Here is a 20,538-nt window from a genome sequence, read left to right as displayed (position 1 = left end):
CGACACAGATTCTGTGAGCTTGTTTCCATGTTGCATGACTTGTTGAATTCATCTGCCGTTTGATAGTATTTCCTCCACCTTCCTTTTGCAGGTGTCAAATGTCATATCACTTTGACACTTTCTGTCAGATTAAATACTCAATGCCCAGCACTCGGTGACATATTAAAAATAAAAAATTTTTTATCAAAAATTAGTTTGCATGAAAATTGGTAGTGAATGTCAAACATCTTGCAAGCTATTGCCTGGATTCATATCTCAAAGCTAGTAAATGCAATCCGCCTTTCATGTTGTAACAATACATTAAATGATACGGGAATGCAAATTGTTCATTGTGGCAGAGAATTGAGTGCAAATCGGGAAATGTTGAACAATAAACTACTGGAGGAGCTCTGCATGTCAGGCAACATCTGTGGAGGAAAACAGAAAGTTAGCGTTTCAGGTTGAGATCCCTAAACTGCTTTAGCTAGGTGAAGGATCTCGACTTGACGAGTTGACTTTCAGGCAACATCTGTGGAAGAAAATGGAAAGTCAGTGTTTCAGGTCGAGACTCTTCATCTGGTTGAAGCAGTCCCGAGGAAGATTCTCCACTGAAAATGTTAACACTACATTTCCCTCCACAGATGCTGCCCGACTTGCTGAGTTCCTCCAACAGTTTGTTTTTTTCCCGCTTGAAATATAAATTCAGATATGCCCTGTGGCCTCACAAATACATTGGAAACAGCCAATGCACCGTTTAAAAGGCCGACAGTAATCATGTTAATGGCACTCATATCACTATTCACTCAGTTATAACTGAAGTTAGTGACATCTCTATGGACTAAGAGACCTTACGATTACATTTATGCAGCAATTGTTTACTTCTATGACATTTATTGAAAAGGTTATCAGGAATAACCATCCAAATCTCCCCTCCTTAATTCCCCCACACACGAGAGCCACTAGCAATTGCTGTCACGCAAAGAAATGTTGTGAAGTGATCCTCTATCAAGCACCATTCCTTGACTGCTGGATTATTCGGTCATATATATTTTGATCATTAACCTCCTGCTTTCTATCATCTCATTGTAAAATTTGTCAAATTTGAAGTTGCAAGATAAATAGATCACGAGGCATCATAGCAATTAATTCCATCCCACAACCAAATCTGCACATTTCTATCTGAACTCTGTGGGTCCCTACCTTGACATTTTAAAGAATTTGAGTCCCTTTCTCAAAATCTTTGAGATTTTTGGAAACTGCAAGAATCCCCAGCAATTTGTCTTGTATTCACAGTATTCATGTTACGATGAACCTAATCTAAAATTGACTGCGAGGATATAAATGAAAGATTATGGATTTTTGCTAAACTACAAAATGAAAGAAAATCTAGTCTATCCGAGTATAGAACCAGCAAAAAAATTATCCTGGGAAGAAAAGGAGAAAAAAAAGCGCAAAGCATTCTGTTCATTTACTGAACAAGCACAAAATAACTTCAGAGATGAAAATAAGACAAGATGGCATGAACAATAAGGTGCAAATTAAGCAATGAAGAACAGGAAATAGATGATGCTGCCAGCCTCCTTACCCGTTGCTCTTGGAGCTCCCTGAAGGCATTCTGAGCTTTCTCCAGCTTAGCACTAGCCTCATCACTCTGCTGTTTAATGGTGGTCAGCTCCCGTTTAATGAGGTAGTTTTCCTCTGCCTCTTGTGCCCTTGTCACTTGTCCCTTAGGACACAATTGTGCAGGGAATAAGGATTGGTGCGGGGGGGTAGTGAAAAGTTTTCCGAATTTACAATGGTAGATTAGTAATACATCCCAGTGGACAAACATTAGATTTTATAATTTGAAGATTTTTGCCTGATAATACTGTTTAGCAATGTAAAGCACTTACCAAATGTTCTACATGCAATTCTGCTAAATATACATGTAGTAAGAATTAATGGCCTTGATTGAATTAGAAAACTTAGAGTTAGTGAGGAGTTGAACATGCATTAAAATTATAAACACTCCTTCATATACATATAAACATATCTTTAAAAACTTACAAATGTGAATCTGGAATGGTAATTTATTCAAATATATCTACTGATTTTATGTAAAATTTTAATTTAAACAGGGGATTGATTCCATTACAATCGTACGGTGTTTCCCTTAATTAATTATCGGAAAAATTTACTGTAAAGAAAACAATGTAATAATTTAACTAAAACTTTTTTTAAAACAACCATTTTCCAGAAACACACGTCATCATTACAAGTTTGCAACAAAACAGGAAGAAACTGTAAATTAAAGTATGACAGTTTCTCTCATGGGATGCAGTGGTTATCCATTTATAAAACATGGACAGGATGATGAACTGTACCTGAATCAATCTATCTGCCAAAGAAGCACTTTCCTACAAAGGAAAAATCCAGACAGATATAAGAGAAAGACTGGAAAACAATGAATATAAAAGAAAGCTTGATAAAAAATAAGTTGTAAAACCTGGCAAAAGAGAAACTGCATGAAAATTCTGGAAGGTGTTGTCACTTTTTCAAATTACTCCTCGAAACGGCCTTTACTGCCACTAAATAGTTCAGATTGTTTCCTTTAATACTTACATGTTATATTACTTATGCAGAAAAGGGGCGGACAGTGAGAAAGAACTTGCATCATGTCAGGAATTAGCAAAGCAGAGGTATTTGACTAAAGCTAAAGAACTGAATTTTGCAAAGCATAGAGCTAGTTATTGTCAATTATGTCATAAACAGGGCCACAATGCAGTTTCTGCCACTACTGTACAAACAAAATAAGAAGCCATGCTATTGTTAGAGGCTATTAGAAAATATAATTAGAGAACAGCTATTACAAAATGTTAAAGTTTGGCCATAAACATTTTTTTTTTAAACTGTTTCCTGCATAGAGCTAAAAATGTTCAATTTCACTCTGAAACTACTGCACATTAGTACTCACATTAATGCTCCATTTCCCAATGCAGCTTATAAAACTAACCAAAGTAAAGAAGCATTCAGCAGGTCATACCCATCATGCTGCTATTTAGAAAAGTGTCTACGTTCATGTCTTTGCAATTAACCACTTAAGTTCTACCAAAACAAACTAAATAGACTTCAACGCTACTGTACTTCAGTGCATTCATCATACAAGCTGTGAATATACATCTTATCATCCACCAAATTACATAAATTAAGGCCCTGTCCCACACTCCCGAGTTATTCACAAACTCTCCCAAGTTTTCCCCTTGATTCGAACTCGGAGAATTACGGTAATAGCCGTCCGTAGGTACTCAGGGCTATTTTTTTTAAACTCGTGGACATTTTTCAACATGTTGAAAAAACGTCCCGACTTACCTGATGCCCCGAGTTCTTACGGCTGGCATTACGAGCCGCTACGAAACATCTACGGGCTCACTACCGACATTACCCGACATTACCCGAGTTCGAATCAAGGAGTAAACTCGGGAGAGTTCGTGAGTAACTCGGGAAAGTGGGACAGGGCCTTTAACAACACTATGAAATCAATGACTGTTTAACAGAATGACTTACAGAATAGAGCACTCCAGCAAGATAGAAATAAACGTTTAGTGTCATATTTTGGTAAAGTTAGGAAAATATGCAGAATGAAATTGAAAGTTGGATCTGGATGCAAAACTTAAAATTTGCAAAGCAGATTACAGCTTGCATCTGCTCTGATGGAACGTAGCTCAACATGCATAATTATGTTCCAACTATAGCCAAGAAGCACACAGTAGTAAAACAACGGTTTTATTCAATTATTCAATCTGAAGCTAACAATTCAGCAGAAAGAATCACATACAAATTAACAAATCACACCTCAAACTATATTTTAGTTGAACATAAAGACCCTCATGCAGTCACCTAATTTAAGTGAAACTAGATATATTTTTTTAATTTCCTCTCAATTATTTCCCTAGCTCTTTACAGATGATGTTACACCACTCTACAGGAAGATAATTCCAACTGCGAAAGAAGATATTAGTGAAGATCAGTTATTCATAAGTTTCGAGCATTATGAGGCGGCCAAGTGTCATGAGATATTTGTAAATTAAACTCTATTTTTTGGGGCATTTTATTCTGATAGGGGAGCTCAATATTTTACAAGATTAAGAATGTGCATTGTTTAAATTTACTATGTCATTTTGCCTCGGGGACGAACAAATGAATCCTTGTTAAAGGTGTGATCATCAAAAAGTTTATACATTAAATTCACACCAGCAGCAAATTTGACTAGCGTTGAAAATCAAAAAATGCTCAACCAAGCAAGCATTTAGTAAATGTGTTCAGACCACTCAAGACTATTGCTTCAAATTCGTATTGGATATAGTCTTTCCATTTTGTTGTTTTTCATTGGTTATTAGAGTTTATTTTTAGGCAAACCATTAAGAGACTATATCAATAATTGATATTGGTCAAAAATAGAGTGGTAAAGTGTTGCCATGTGTCATCTCAATATAGGTTGGATGAGTTTCCAAACAATAGATAAAGCTTTGGGACTGTCAGGATATGGCACAAAAAAATTCATGAAAGTGGTGTTCGTTTGCCATTTCATGTATGAAAAGATAAACAGCATGGAAGGATTCAAAGATGGGTGAAAATGTGTCAAAACCTGATTTTAGAATGATAACTTTAGAAACCAGTTTCATAATATTGTGTGAAAAGCTGCCATCTGCCATTAATTAATTCTGTGAAGAATTCAACAGGATGAAAACAATGGATATTTGCAGGAAAAAAAATTGCACGATTCCCCTTTCTCCAATGCACCTTCACTTCTAATATCAATGCAACCATCTGGAAATAATCTCAGATTAATGAGCATCAAACCTCCTTTCTAACCATCCAATTTTCTCCTACTAGTCCTGCCCCTGCTCTCCTTCCCCCCAAAACAAGCAAGCAATTAGAAACAAAGGCTGCTTTCAAGCTAGTCAAAACCATTTAGATCTCAAATTACGGAATATGCATTTGCCAGTCCTAAAATATCATCCCTTTGCCTTGCCAGAATGAAAAAGCGCCATTGGTTTAGCATGCCCTATTGTCCTCCACATATTTCAAAAGAACACCAGCTTGTTCTCAACATATCCTCTGTCACTTGCTCCGCTCTGTTAGATGTTAATGTGCCACTGAGCCAAGCACGGTTAGTAAAGAAGCCAGACTATTTCAATGGCTGACACATCTTTTATCGGGGAAGCAATTAAAACACCTTCATAAATAAAGTGACATTTTTTTTATGAATTAATAAAGTAAACCAGTTTTTAAAGATGAAATCTTTATTACTCAATTTAATAGCACTCACTTTCTCCAATGTTTCAATTCGTTGTTTCAGCAAACGATTTTCCGTGCGTAACCTCTACAAGCAGGAAGAAATACATCATCACTTTTAAAAATAAAAATCTACCACACTGAAGAGCTCCAGATTATAGTCCCATAGATAGTACAAGTCTACATTTTTACTTACAGTGCTTTTGTCTCCTGTTTAAGATGTGAGGCCTATTGCTTCGGAAGTACGAATTTAAGAAACATCAACAGGGCAAATGTGAATTAGATGGGTTCCCTCTTCGCCAAATTACTCCTTTTCCTCCAGTTGGAAAACAATCTGCCTTCATAAGGACATTTCACTATCTCGGCAGCCACTTCTTTTAAGTCCAGAGGATGCAGGCAATCAGGTTCAGAGCATTTGTTGTGTTTGCAGTTTGTCCCTAGTGATAGTTTAAGCTCCTGCCTCCCTTTTGCCGCCATGTTTTCTTTGGCTGCATTCTGCCCTGAAGAACCGGACGACACGGGTTTAATGTAAGAGGGGAAAGATTTAATAGGAACCTGACGAGCACATTTTTCCACACAGATAGTGGTGGCTATATGGAAAAAGATGCCAGAGGATGTAGTTGAGGCAGGTATTATAACAACATTTAAAAAACCATTTGGATAGGTACATGGACAGACAAGGTTCGGAGGGATATAGGCCAAACGCAGGCAGGTGAGACTAGCTTAGATTGGGCATCTTGGTCGGAACGGACCAGTTGGGCCAAAGAGTCTGTGTCAATGCTGCATGACTATGACTAAGACAAAGTATTTGTATTTTCCATTAAGTTGCCAACTTTATCCTAGGTTTTTAACCTCACTGAATTAGAAAGAAAGCTGAAGGTAGAATGTGTATTTCCCAGCTTCGGCTTGCCCCATCCTAACAGGAGTGGTAGAGGAAAAGTTGCACTTGTTCATACCAGGAATATACATTCATATTTGGTAAATGTATTTCCCAACATTTGGACTCACCAACACAAGGCAATTAAGGGAATGAATCATGATTCTAAACCATGGACTCAATATCTGGTCTTACACATGAATTAATGCAAAGTGTCAGAGTGCAATCACAACAGGAAGTCAATTATTGTACACGAGTCATGTACAAAACAAATTGGTGAGATAGAAAATTAAACAGGAATATAAAGGAACAATAAATGAAAGCCTAAAAATTTACACCACAGAATTATTGGGGAGGGCAAAATAACCAAATAACATTATGTTAATTTGGTAAATAGCATCATTATTATTATTATAATCAAATTAAAAATTCTTCAGATAGATAATGCACAACAGGGTGAACATTAAAATTACAGACAATAATTCATTGTGCATACCTCAAAGATGGTTTCCGGGCCAAAAAAAGGTTCATTTCTTATTCCTCCATACAATTCTATGTTCATTATAGTTGGTGGGATTAATTTGTCACTTACCTTAATTTCCACTTGCTCTTCCATCTCTTTATTTTTTATGGTAGTGTATTCCTTTTCCAATCTGACAAAAAGTATAGCCATGTATGTGATATATGTATTGCAACTATCTAAAACAAGTCAAAAGCCATATTATTCTGATAAAGATAGAAATACTTAAGTATTGTAGTATTTTAAAGACTTTTTAAAGAACAGAGACACCAGAAACTGTTGATGCTGGAATCTTGAACAATGAGCAAAGTGCTAGACGCACTCAGCGGGTCAGGAAGCATCTATGGAGGCCATGGACAAACAAAATTTTGGGTCGGGGCTGAAGGAGGTACCTCAGCCAAAATGTCACCTGGACATTCCCTACACAGATGCTGCCTGAATTGCTGAATTCCTTCTGCACTTGGTTCACTTTTCAAAGAACGTTCAACTCAATTGTAATACAGAGCCTTGAAGGAAGAATCCTTGAAGGAAGAAAATAGTAAACCTGGCTAATCGCCCAGTTTTGTATATTAGACCTGTTTATGTGCTCAAAGGCAAAAATGTGCAGTTATATATAACAGTGGCTTTAAATGATTGTCCAATTTGTAATGATGGGATAGGTTTGTATTTTTAAATTAAATGGAAGTCCATCCATTACTTACTTCTTCATTTTCTTTGCATTGTATTTAATTTGATAAGCTGTTTGGATCAACTTGTCAGGGCCACTGTCAAACTGATGTGGGATGACCTTTTGAAAATGCTGGTGAATAAATTAAATAGATTCAATTAATGCTGTGGAACCTTTTACGAAATCTGCAAAATTAGAACTTTTTCTCTAAAATGAGAAATAATTAAGTTAACTTCTTCCTTACTTGTAACATTCCCTCCATGTCAAGCTGCATCAATTCTGCCTGATTAGACTGTAGTATAGCTATCCCAACACGAAAAACAATCTCGAGACCCTGAGAAAATAAAATACAGGTAAAATCTTAACAAGGATGAAGGCAGAGAACAGTTTTGTTCATTCCTCTTCCTCCATTCCCAAAATAAATCTTTCAGCATCATTCTATAGCAACTGGCAGCGAATAAGTTTTGCATTTTCTGATTACTGTCACCAAATGAAGCCCTTACTTAGATTTTATTAAATGGGCAATCACTTACCTCTGACATGAAAATGTCAAATAATCTTGTGGCAACCGGTAATGGAAATGAAGTCAGAAAGATAGTTAGGAACCAGGAGGAGGAGTACATGGAAGTGTGAAAATTCTGAGATTGAAAATGCACATAAAGTTCTGGTAGCTGTTCCTGTGTGGAGTAAAGAAGTTAGTTAATAGAATCTGAAATAGCATAGTGTACTGAACTACACATATCAGTACCTACTAGCAGAAAGACATTGCATTAACCTTTTACGCTTGATTTATAGTATAGGATAATTTGCAGTTTGATGCCACTGAAATAACATTATGCAAAATATCAAGTAAATCTAACTAAAAAAAAATAGGGAACCACAACTTTTAACAAGACTACTTGGAACATTAAGTACTAATTACTTTGTTAGTAATAATCAAGTCCTCTGATCATTCAAATGCATTTTCCTCAATTAAAAGATATATCATCTTTAGAAAATGCTTGTATTTTTGTAAAGAGGCCATTAAGTCATGCAGCAGATAGATTCAAATATTATTTTCTTTACCCAGAGCAAACAAATTAAACACAAGAGGACACATGTTTAAAGGGAGAGGAGCAAATTAAAAACAAACATGAAGGACATCTTTTTCCATTCAGAGGGTGGTGGGGTACATGGAAAGAGGCACCAGAGGAGGTAGTTGAGGCAGATACTATAATAGTATTTAAAAGACACTTGGAAAGGTACATGGATATGAAAGGTTTAGAGGATACAGGTCAAACGTGGGCAAATGAGACTGGCTAAGACGGGTCATCTTGGTCAGCATGGATGAGCTGGGCCAACGGACCTGTTTCCGTGCTGTTTGACTATTAATTAATACAGGCATTGCAAATAGTCAATATACACATCATGGCAAAGAGAAAACAAATGGGATAACTAGTCTTACATTTTTTACATGACTCATACAAATGAACTAAAACCCCAAATCCATGGTGTAAAATTATCAAAGTTAATTAGTTTATGGCACTATTTTCCAAAAATGCAGTTCCTAAATATATCTATTTTCGTCTTACCTGTATCATCCACTCAAATTGGTACATACAGAGACCTAGCTCGGCCATACTGGGTTTGAATAGCTCACGGAGTCTATAGTCTTGCATTAGCTTCACAAAAACACAAAATGCTTCTTCCTCTGGCATCTTCACAGGAAAAAATAAACATGCACTAAGATGAGGAGGATCCAAATTCATTATTACCATCATATGCTTAGAATTCAAGTATCTAAATATTGGTGCAACAATAACTATCAGTGAGACATCATAACGTTGAGGTTCAAGGAATCCGGGGTTTATAGAAACATAGAAAATAGATGCAGGAGTAGGCCCTTTGAGCCAGCATCGCCATTCAATATGATCATGGCTGATCATCCAAAATCAGTACCCCATTCCTGCTTTCTCCCCATATCCCTTGATTCCGTTAGCCCAAAGAGCAATATCTAACTCTCTTGAATACATCCTAATAAAAGCTTTATTTGCAGACTAACTTGTACTTCAAGTAATTAGTAAAGCTAATGGAATAGATTACAAATGGATACAAATGGAGTGCAAGAGTAGTGGCTTTCGGATATAAATTTGTGGTGCACTGGCGAGTTCACACACAGAAAAACTGTAATAAAACTTAATTGGCTTTCCACAGATGATGCCCGACATAGAAACATAGAAAATAGGTGCAGGAATAGGCCATTCGGCCCTTCGAGCCTGCACCGCCATTTGATATGATCATGGCTGATCATCCAACTCAGTATCCCATCCCTGCCTTCTCTCCATACCCCCTGATCCCTTCAGCCACAAGGGCCACATCTAACTCCCTCTTAAATATAGCCAATGAACTGGCCTCAACTACCTTCTGTGGCAGAGAATTCCACAGATTCACCACTCTCTGTGACAGGCTGGATGTTTATTTTCGGTTTATTTCAGGTACAATTCCTTATCCACACTTCAGATTTAGGAACATTGGATCAAAGCAAAATGACAGATGAATATATGGATATTCCTGGAAGTCATAGTTTTAAAGATTAAGTGAAAATGGACAAGTTCAAAGCCATGACAGGAAAATGGTCAACAACATTACGAAAGCCAAATTGTCCTTGAGCAACTTGACCCAAGTTGTCGCTGCCAAAAGAATCAGTGTTGATGGGCTGTTTTCACAGGTAGGCTACCATTGTTGTTGTCAATGCAGTCCTGAACCAAAGTTCATCTGCCTCGAGTTAGCAAATATCAACCAATGGCTGATGCTAGAGGAAGGCATGATCAGAGTTTATCAGACAATCAAGTCAAGAACTTATGAGGGAAAGAAACGGGGCAGTGACTAGAAGGTCATATGACCCTTTTCTGTTTGGCTGGGCAATGACAATAAGTATGATGCAAGAACATTTCCAATTATGTGCACCCGGAATGAAAATTTGATGGTAGTCGTTTAGAGCTTATAGGGACAACGCAGCAGAAAGACGGCTTCACAGACAATCTGTGTTTGGAGAAAGGAGGAAATATGTTTTTACATAGCAAGTAATTAGGGCAGGGTTTTAATGTATTGTCATGGAAGCAAGTTTAATTGTAGCATTCAAGAGAGGCCATTTGAAAGGAAAGAATTGGTACAGGCCCGACAGGCTAAACAGTCTCCTACCATTCTATAATTATTCTATAATTATTCCATAACAGATAAGAGGGCAACTAGGGTAAGAGAGTGACCATTACCCTAGTGACCCTACTAGGGCAAGGGTCTGAAGAAAGGTCTCGACCGAAACGTCACCCTTTCCTTCTCTCCAGAGATGCTGCCTGTCCCACTGAGTTACTCCAGCATTTTGCGTCTATCTGTCTAAGGGAATAACTGATGGGTTATGAGAATGGAGGAAGTGGGAGACACATCTTTATTCTTGGTAACCAAGAATCCCATGATTATCAAATCTAATGAAATTGAAAGTAAAGAATGTGAACAGATGCTTCAACATTCAGTCAATAACAAGAGCAATGGAGCCTGGAGTGATCTTTATCCACGCCACCGTGGAAGATCTAGAAAAGATGGAAAATGGATGTGTTTTAACAAATATTAAAACTCCCTTTGTCCTTTGCGGTATTTCTAGTTTTCCATGGACAAAGGTACCTCCAGACTTATTACTCCCATTATTGACTGGTTGCCAAAGTTTCTGTTCACTTCCTTTAGTTGATGATCACAGTACACAGGATAGCAGCTGATCACTTATTAATTTAAAACATTTCTGTAGGGTTAAATTAAATATTCCAGAACTTATCAATTTTAAATTATTTATTTACACGGAATCAGCACAACATGAAACACAGCTACAATTCCCTAATATTGGTAATTATGAGGACCAGAAATCAGCCAAAGTACAGCAATTGCACAATGAGTGACTTTTTTTAAATTAAAAAATAAAATACCTGCATGAGTAGCAGACCAACTATGAAAGCACTCCCTTGGCAATAACCAACTTCCCGATCTACAAGTGAATAGGCCTGCAAGGAAAAAAATATTGAAATGCTAAAACATTGTTCAGAAAAGCCACTATGCTATAAACATGAACCAAGAGGCAGAATATTTTGTCTCAACACTTAATTTTAAGATCTAATTAAGAGCAAATGATTCAATCAAGGCTAAATAAATCTACATTTCTACAAGGTCACCATCAAATGTACTTTAGACAGGTTGCCAAGTAGAAACTGCCAAACAAATTTAAGTTTGAAACCACTTAGCAAATTTTAGAAATAAGGAACTGCAGATGCTGGATTAACTCAGCAGGTTAGGTAGCATCTGTGGTGATATGGGCCCCTTCTTCAAAGCAAAATTTACTGTTACTATATTTAGTAAATTTGCACAAATTGCAATTGGTAGTAGCTAAAAGCTTTAGATACTTAAATAATAAATTAAGTTTACAATTCAAATGGCATCAATCAGTCTGGAGAAGGGTCCCAACTCAAAATGTTGCCTGTCCATTCTCTAAGTAAGGTAGACAGATTGTGTTAGGGGGGAGAAAGCTGATGAAAGAAAGTGGGGGCAGTACAAATTCAAGTAAATGATAGGCAGATGCTGCCTGACCTGCTGAGTTCCTCCAGCACTTTGTGATTTGCTCAAGATTCCAGCATCTGCAGTTTTGTGTCTTTCTAGTGCAATGCTAACGTTTGAAATAAATTTTTTGTGGAGGAATTTAATTCAGAAATTATAATATTAAAATTTTAAACAATTTTATATCAATGGGTAACTTTCTTTGAAGTAAATCAAAGTATTAATCTTGCTTCCATTAATCCATAAATTGAGAAACAGACAGCTGTCATGAGGAAGATGCAGCCCTGTTACATTCCATTTCCATGATTTTTCTTTTTCTCATCCTTTCTAACCACTTTAAACTATCACCTCCAAAGGATACCATCCTGGTATCCGTGAGCCAGAAGCTACATCAATAATAAACCTTAGTCAACAAACTGGACATTGATGAGCACAAAACTGTTCTGCCAGTGGAAAAATCAGTATGATAGCTCTGGGCTGCTGCTTCACCGATCAATTACTAACATCAGCATCCATGGAAAACAAAACTGTGGATGCTGCACATCTACAGTTTTCATCTCCCCTCTAAAAGCAGTTTAGTTTAGAGATAAAGGCTCATCGGCCTACCAAGTCACAAGTTCACAGGTTATGGGAGTAGAATTAGGCCATTCGGCCCATCAAGTCTACTCCACCATGCAATCATGGCTGTCCCTGCCTCCCAATCTCATGTTCCTGCCTTCTCCCCATAACCCTCGATAGCCGCTCTAATCAAGAATCTGTCTATCTCTGCCTTAAAAATATCCACCGACGGTCTCCACAGCCCTCTGTGGCAATGAGTTTCACAGATTAACCACCCTCTGTCTAAAGAAGTTGCTCCTCACCTCCTTTCTAAAAGTGAGTCCTTTAATTCTGAGTATGACCTCTGGTCCTAAACCCTCCCACCAGTGGAAACATCCTTTCCACATCCACTCTATCTATTGCCTATCCAGTCCATCCATGCTGCTCATTGATCACTTGTCATGGTGGCGCAGCGGTAGAGTTGCTGCCTTACAGTAAAATGCAGTGCCGGAGACCCAGGTTCGATACTGATTACGGGCGCTGTCTGTACGGAGTTTTACATTCTCCCCGTGACCTTGTGGGTTTTCTCTGAAATCTTCGTTTTCCTCCCACATTCCAAAGACGTACAGGTTTGTAGGTTAATTGGCTTGATAAATGTAAAAATTGTCCCGTATAAAATTGTTCAACTTCCAGTATAACCCCTGGTGGACTCTTCGGAAAGTACAAGGTACAAGGTTCACACTAGTTGTAAGTTATCCCATTTTCTCTTCCATTCCTCACACAGATTATGGAGGCCGATTAATCTACCAACACACATGCATTTTGCTTGAGGGATGAAACTGGAGCACTTGGGGGGGGGGGGGGGGAAACCCCTATTGTCACAGGGAGAATGTGCAAACTCCACGAAGACAGCGTATAAGGTTGGGATCAAACCCAGGTCTCTGACACTGCGAGTCAAACATTCACTTTGCAAAGCTCCAAAATTGTACCTCCCCTTCCTCTCATTTACAATTTTTTTTAGAACCCAGTCCTAAAGTTTTAAATGAAAACAAAAAATGCTGGAAATACTCAGGTCAGGCCTCATTAGTGGGAAGAGAAATAGAGTCGATGTTTCAGGTTGAAGATTCTTCATCAAAATGGGGAAGGACACCAAAGAAAAGCTGTTAAACTGCAGCAAGGATGCAATTATGGATGCAGTTACCTGCCCAATTAGGGAATGGGAGCAATTACAGGGTGACAGCACAGCGAAAGTATATAGGAGACAAGGAACTGCAGAAGGAACTGGAATCTTGAGCAAAACACAAAGTGCTAGAGGAACTCAGCAGATCAGGCAGCAGCTGTGGAGGTAATGGACAAGTGATATTTCGGATCGGGACCCTTCTTCGGACAAGCAATCTGAAGATTGGAAGGTGGGGAAGTTGATATCTTGTCACTAAAGAAACCTAGTGAGATATTTATGAAGATTTTAATCACACAAGTTCGTAAATAACATACAAAAGCAAATTTAAGGAAAGAGAGAACACATAATAGTAGACGCAAAAAGCTGGTGTAGTTCAGAAGATGGGTCTCGACCCGAAATGTCGCCTAGTCCTTTTCTCTAGAGATGCTGCCTGTCTCGCTGAGTGACTCCAGCTTTTTGAGTCTATCTTTGGTTTAAACCAGCATCTGTAGTTCCTTCCTTCATTAAATAATAGGATCTTTAAATATTCTTGAAACTTGTTGATGATCCAAAAAGACACCATTCACAAAGAACAATCAAGCTCTTCACCTTTGCTCCACACGTCGCTCGTTCTCTTGTTAAATAGTCTTCTAATGTAGATGCAAGCTGGTAATACCGCAGTTTCTGATGGGCGATTGTTTATTATGCATCGGGACCCAGCAATTGGAATTAAACAGGCAATAACACTTAAATACTGCTGTCATGCAAGAAATACAAATTCAAAGTTGCAGCTGGGTGTTCTTCCAAGCAAGGAAAATATTCTTAAAACAACACAGCGGGAGCTTCCATGTGCAGCTCATTACATCTGAGAGTTAAATAATCTGAACCTACACATTTTTCCAATAATATCACATCTGATATTTCTCGTGCTTTTTCAGATTTTTGTAATAAAGCAGCAGCACTATTTAAGGAATGACTTTCAATGATAGATTTACCTTCATCACATTGAATAAAACTTCTTGTCCGAGGCTGTCTTTCTCTTTAAAAAATTCATGTTCTGGATATGTTCTTGCAATGTCTCTTCTGATAAGTTTTTCACATGGTGAAGTCATTTTCAAAAGGTCTGAATATTGATCTTTGATGGGCATATTCTGTGCATTGCATAGGAGTTGCCACACAATAGCTCGGAAATGATGAGGAATCCCTTTTCGAACAAGCTCCTGGAATGTACAGAAATAGTTTTAAAACCACTGTTTATTTTAATTGCAAACCATTCTTCCCATATCTTAACAGATATTACTGATATCCCATTTACAATGTATGAGTTATCAACAAGTAAACATCAAACATCAAACTAACATCAAAATCTTTGTGCCACCCCCAAAAACATCACCAGATATTGTAACATTCTTTTAGTTTTAGAGGTACAGTGTGAATGTATGTCTCCTTCGAATGAATCTACGTCGACCATCATCCTTACCCTAGCTCTAGCCTACACAGTGGGAAAATTTACAGTAGTCAATTAATCTACATATCTGTACATCTTTGGAATGTGGGAAGGAAACCGGAGCACCCGGAGAAAACCCAAGTGGTCACAGGGAGAACGTACAAACTCTGTACAGACAGCACACATAGTCAGGATCAAACCCGGGTCTCTGGCGCTGTAAGGCAGCAACTACCACTATGCCCCCCTAATCTTCTACGGATGCACTGCAGAAAGTATCCTGACTGGTTGCATCGTAACCTGCTGCGGCAATTCCAATGCACAGGAATGCAAGAGGCTGCAGAGTGGTGGACAGAGCCAGTCCATCATGGACACAGCCCTCCTCCTGAGGCATTGGGTCAAGGCAGCATAATCTGACAAAGATCTCCACCATCTGGGCCATGCCCCTTTTCGCTACTACCATTGGGTAGGACGTACAGAAGCTTCATGTCCCACACCATGAGGTTCAGGAACAGCGACTTTCCTAAAATTATCAGGTTCTTGGAACAGATTTGCACAACCCTAATTTTACCTCAGCTCTGCAACACTGTGGACTACCTCTTGCACTACTCTAGACTTATTTCCTAACCGTGCAATGTCTTTTTTTTGGGGGGGGGAGGCTTTTCACTGTAGAAGTTATGTATAATTTATGTTTTGTGTGATGTGTGTACGTGCCTATGATGCAACATATGATCTATATTGTACCTGTATCTCACCCTACCTGTGCATATATGACAATAAACTTGACTAGACTATTTAATAAAGAGGCCAGCGCAGGTGTGTGAAAGGCAAATTATACTTCTGCAACATTCATGAATTTTTCAATATGGGAAAGAGTAGCTGGATGAAGGGAATCTTGTTTCTTCAGAAGATATTTGACCAAGTCGCAAATGAAAGGTTTGTGAGCGAAATTGCGGCCCTTGGCACAACTACCAGCAGCAGCTTGGAATAGGAATTGGCCCGAGCTCAGACAGTCATGGTAAACTGATACCCAGGGTATCAACTCACTCCTGGTATTACTGTAGTAACAGTTAAAACTCAGCACATAGCAGCCAACAGAGAGTAAATGCTTTTAAACACAGAGTTCATTGTGAGGATGGCAAATTGCTTGTCATTTTTGGCTTCAAACCCTTTAACATTGGTTTGCTTCCATCCTTTTAGGGAATGATCTACCTTTGAAGTCACCATAACTTCTAATTAAGCTGTACTTAGCTGAACAAACTGAGATTTAGCTGTTCTTTTAATAGAAATCTGGGTAATGCTCAATCATATTAACATCAACATTGGCACTCTGCAAATGCACAACATGCAAGAAGAGAATGTATACCACACAGTGCACCAAAAGGAGGGAAACAAAATCAGTCGAATTACTGCACCCTAAATTTCAAGTAAATCGGAATAAAATTAGCTTAATTTGATTATTATTTCCACTTGTGCAACTTGTACAAATCTTGCACTTTTCCCTTACAATAACGCTATTCAAAAATCCAATGTCAAAACCATCAAGTGGTTCCCTGTCAGGTCATAGAGTGATACAGTGTGAAAACAGGTCCTTCGGCCCAACTCGCCCACACCGGCCAACAATGTCCCAGCTACCCTAGTCCCACTTGCCTGCGCTTGATCCATAACCCTCCAAACCTGTCCCATCCATGTACCTGTCCAACTGTTTCTTAAATGATAGGGATAGTCACAGCCTCAATTACCTCCTCTGGCATCTTGTTCCATACATCCACCACCCTCTGTGTGGAAAACTTACCCCTCGGAATCCTATTAAATCTTTTCCCCTATGTCCTCGATTCCCCTACTCTGGGTAAAAGACTGTGCATCTTCCCGATCTATTCCTCTCATGATTTTGTATACCTCCAAGATCTCCCCTCATCCTCCTGCGCTCCAGGGAATAGAGACCCAGCCTACTCAACCTCTCCCTATAGCTCACACCCTCTAGGCCTGGCAACATCCTCGTAAATCTTTTCTGAACCCTTTCAAGCTTGACAATATCTTTCCTATAACATGGTTCCCAGAACTGAACACAATATTCCAAATGCGGTCTCACCAACTTCTTATACAACTGCAACATGACCTCCCAACGTCTATACTCAATACTGACTGATGAAGGCCAAAGTGCCAAAAGCCTTTTTGACCACCTTATCTACCTGCGACTCGACCTTCATGGAACCATGCACCTGTACCCCTAGATCCCTCTGCTCTACAACACTACCCAGAGGCCAACCATTTACTGTGTAGGTCCTGCCCTTGTTCGATGTCCCAAAATGCAACACCTCACACTTCTCTGTATTAAATTCCATCAACCATTCCTCCGCCCACCTGGCCAATAGATAGTAGGTTTTCAGTTTTGTAAGTCGCATTGAAGGATTATCATGTGAACCTGAAGTTATGCAATAGAACACAGATTCTGGAAGTGGCGGCGCTGTTGAACAGCTGCGGCTCGCCTGCAGTACGTCTGTTTTTACTTTTTTGTTTTGTTTTTTTTGTCTTGTTTTAACTAAATTTTAGTTTATTAGGTTGTGTTATGGGGGGGGGGGGTTAAACATGTTTTTTTGTCTCTTCCTTCGGGGGAATGAGACTTTCTTGTCGTATCCCCCTTCTCTGCCTCCGTCTGCGCTGAGGCCTAATGGCGGAGCTGGCGGTCTCCAACCTGCGACCGACCTCGAGGCTCCGGAGGCAGAGCCAGCCAGGACTCACCAACGCGAGGCTGGCCGCCTTCGGGGCTGAGGCAGCGGTGGCCCGACTCGCTGATGCGGCGTTCCAGCTTTCGGCAGCAGCCCGGAGCTGAGGCTGCGGGACTCGGAGCTGAGGCTGCGGGACTCGGAGCTGAGGCTGCGGGACTCGGTGCTGAGGCAGCGGGACTCGGAGCTGAGGCAGCGGGACTCGGAGCTGAGGCAGCGGGACTCGGAGCTGAGGCAGCGGGACTCGGAGCTGATGCAGCAGTGGCCCAACTCGCTGAGGCAGCGGGACTCGGAGCTGAGGCAGCGGGACTCGGAGCTGAGGCTATGGCGGGCCGACGGAGCGGAGACAGCGTTCCGGCTTTCGGCAGCGGCGACATCACCTCGGAAGTCCGCTGGACTGGAGGGCGGCATCTTCGGCCTGGGTCGCCTCAGCGCAGAGGGAGAACAAGGAGGGAAGACACAGAGACTAAGACTTTTGCCTCCATCACAGTGAGGAGGTGCTTGGTGAACTCACTGTGGTGGATGTTAATTTGTGTTTATTGTATGTTTTGTTATTTATTATTATTGTGTATGACTGCAGGCAACGAAATTTCGTTCAGACCGAAAGGTCTGAATGACAATAAAGGAATCAAATCAAATCTAAAATTTGCTATTCGTCTATTGCAGACAGTTGCATCCGGGAGTTCAAGCAGAATTTGCATGGAGTTACTATTAGGGAACAATGCAAGATCTGTACAATTTTAGGCAGAATTGAGCTGGTTATGTTTAGCGTTTCTAGGGGGAAATCCCAATATTCCGCCATTTGCAGGTGACACGTACCAGACTTGAGACCCCACCATAGATCTTGAACTTGTTCTGCAAGATGCAGAAGAAACAGAAGTCTGAAGAAGTGTCTCGACCCAAAACATCACCATTTCCTGTTCTCCATAGATGCTGTCTGACCCGCTGAGTTACTCCAGCTTTGTGTCTATCTACAGATGCTAACATGTCTGTGCTCCATCTGTAAATCTATCAGATAAATCATGCTGGGATTCCCCAACCTTACTCTGGGGAATCCACCAGTGTTGGCAGAGTTTTATAATTTCCATTCATTTTAATGGGAATTGAAAATGAGGCTGAGAAAGGTACATTTATTTATCCAACTTTACTTTGTGTTAATGCTGTTAAGTATATGCAATACAAATTAACAATTTAAGTAAGCATAGCCTTAAGGAGAGAGGGACAAATTTTAAAGGAGACGTGTGCGGTAAGTTTTATTTTTAAAAACAGATTTGGGTGCCTGAAACTATCAGGGTTGGTGGTGGAGGCTGACATGACAGTGCCGTTCTAGAGATAGGTACATGGATATGCCGGGAATAGAGGGATACGGATCACGTGCAGGCAGAGGAGATTAGTTTAACCTGGCATCATGTTCGGCATGGACATTGTGGGCTGAAGAGCCTGTTCCTGTGCTGTACTGTTCTATATATTATGAAAATCACACGAAAATCAAAGATATGAGTGACCTTTCAAAAATCTTTCAGCAGTTTTCCGTCCTTTAATTTTAAACAAGAGTATTGACAAGCACGTGTATGTAGGTGGTGGCCCTTACCTTCATCTGCTTCTCTTTCTTTTTCCGCACATCATCCCACTCATTAACAATTCTCCCCCAAAGAATCCAGGAATCTTCTTCCAGGTGGCTCAGGTTACTCGAGGCAGAAGAACTAGATACCAGGGAAGATCCACTATTGCGTCGCGATCCATTTACAGATTTCAAAGACTTACTATCAGTTTCCAGTAACCTGTAACAACAAAGGCAACATGTCGTCTTAAATCATGGTGTGAAAGCTGTAAATGTTATTTCGTGTGACCCAAAAGATAAAATTCTTAAATATGGATAAATCATTGTGTTTTTGTGGCTCTTTATTACTTTCCAAAATTACTGGAATTTGGATGTCATTTCCAAATTTTCATGATTATCAGGAAAGTCAACATGATGCCTGACAGCACTCAGGTATAAAATTACAAGTTATGTCATACTGTCTCAAGTATTCGATCTTCATCATGATATAGGAGAGTTATTCCTTAGACAATGCTTGTGTATGTCTGTATGGCTGAAGACAGCAGGAGAAATGAGAGATCAGACATTTTTAAAAGGTGCATTGATAAATATAAAGCTATTTATTAGTAAATTACCTCATGGAGTAGGTACCATTTTTGTCAAAAAATTGTAATTGCTATAAATATACATCTATGCTTGTCCTTACAAATAAGAAAATAACTCTTCCAGATTTTCTTGCAAGACATGCAGGATCAATTTGGAGTACTTGTCTACATTTACAATTTCTCAATTGGGTTGGGTAAAAGCTCATTTGCCCACGCATCGATTCTAATAAGCACATTTGGAGAATGATGGCTCATTATAGAACACTTTGCTTGTAGGAAGGCAGGCTATAGAGAGCAAGCCAGGACATTAAGCACTCCTTCGCATTTTTAAGAGAGCATTAAGGACTAAAAAATATTAAAACCTTTATTAGCTGTAACTATATATTTTAACACATAGCTACAGCTAATAAAGGTTTTAATAATCTTTAATATTTAAGAGACAAAGTATGCATGACGTCTAAATTTATACCCCCAAAACATCCAGAATCCAGTTATTTTTTAAAGTAAGAGCAATTTTTAAAAAAATGTTTCCATATACCTGTACAAGAATCTTATCTTTTGTGTAACAAATTTTGGGTAACATATTCAGTGTTTTTCGGTTTGAACTTCTACAAAATAAAACAATTCATGAACTT

At 39.2% G+C, this 20,538-nt stretch overlaps 1 protein-coding gene across 10 annotated transcripts in view; it reads right to left on the bottom strand.

The window, feature by feature from the left end:
* The window catches only part of evi5 (ecotropic viral integration site 5), a 178,679-nt gene that overhangs the window by 105,547 nt on the left and 52,594 nt on the right, over positions 1–20,538 (bottom strand). For 7 of the 10 annotated variants that reach the window (XM_033028952.1, XM_033028950.1, XM_033028943.1 and 4 more), the window contains 11 exons: positions 19,350–19,539; positions 14,584–14,808; positions 11,271–11,345; positions 8,889–9,014; positions 7,851–7,994; positions 7,562–7,651; positions 7,352–7,449; positions 6,723–6,783; positions 5,288–5,341; positions 2,343–2,375; positions 1,565–1,705 (listed from right to left, as the gene is read on the bottom strand). In XM_033028952.1, the coding sequence (XP_032884843.1) occupies positions 1,565–1,705; positions 2,343–2,375; positions 5,288–5,341; positions 6,723–6,783; positions 7,352–7,449; positions 7,562–7,651; positions 7,851–7,994; positions 8,889–9,014; positions 11,271–11,345; positions 14,584–14,808; positions 19,350–19,539 (1,237 nt within the window). The remainder of the gene's footprint in view (positions 1–1,564; positions 1,706–2,342; positions 2,376–5,287; positions 5,342–6,722; positions 6,784–7,351; positions 7,450–7,561; positions 7,652–7,850; positions 7,995–8,888; positions 9,015–11,270; positions 11,346–14,583; positions 14,809–19,349; positions 19,540–20,538) is intronic. The other 3 variants (XM_033028947.1, XM_033028945.1, XM_033028948.1) reach the window with 3 other exon arrangements.

The sequence above is a fragment of the Amblyraja radiata genome, chromosome 10 (assembly GCF_010909765.2).
Source record: "Amblyraja radiata isolate CabotCenter1 chromosome 10, sAmbRad1.1.pri, whole genome shotgun sequence".
Lineage (NCBI taxonomy): Eukaryota > Metazoa > Chordata > Chondrichthyes > Rajiformes > Rajidae > Amblyraja > Amblyraja radiata.
This window is presented reverse-complemented; position numbering and strand designations above follow the sequence as displayed.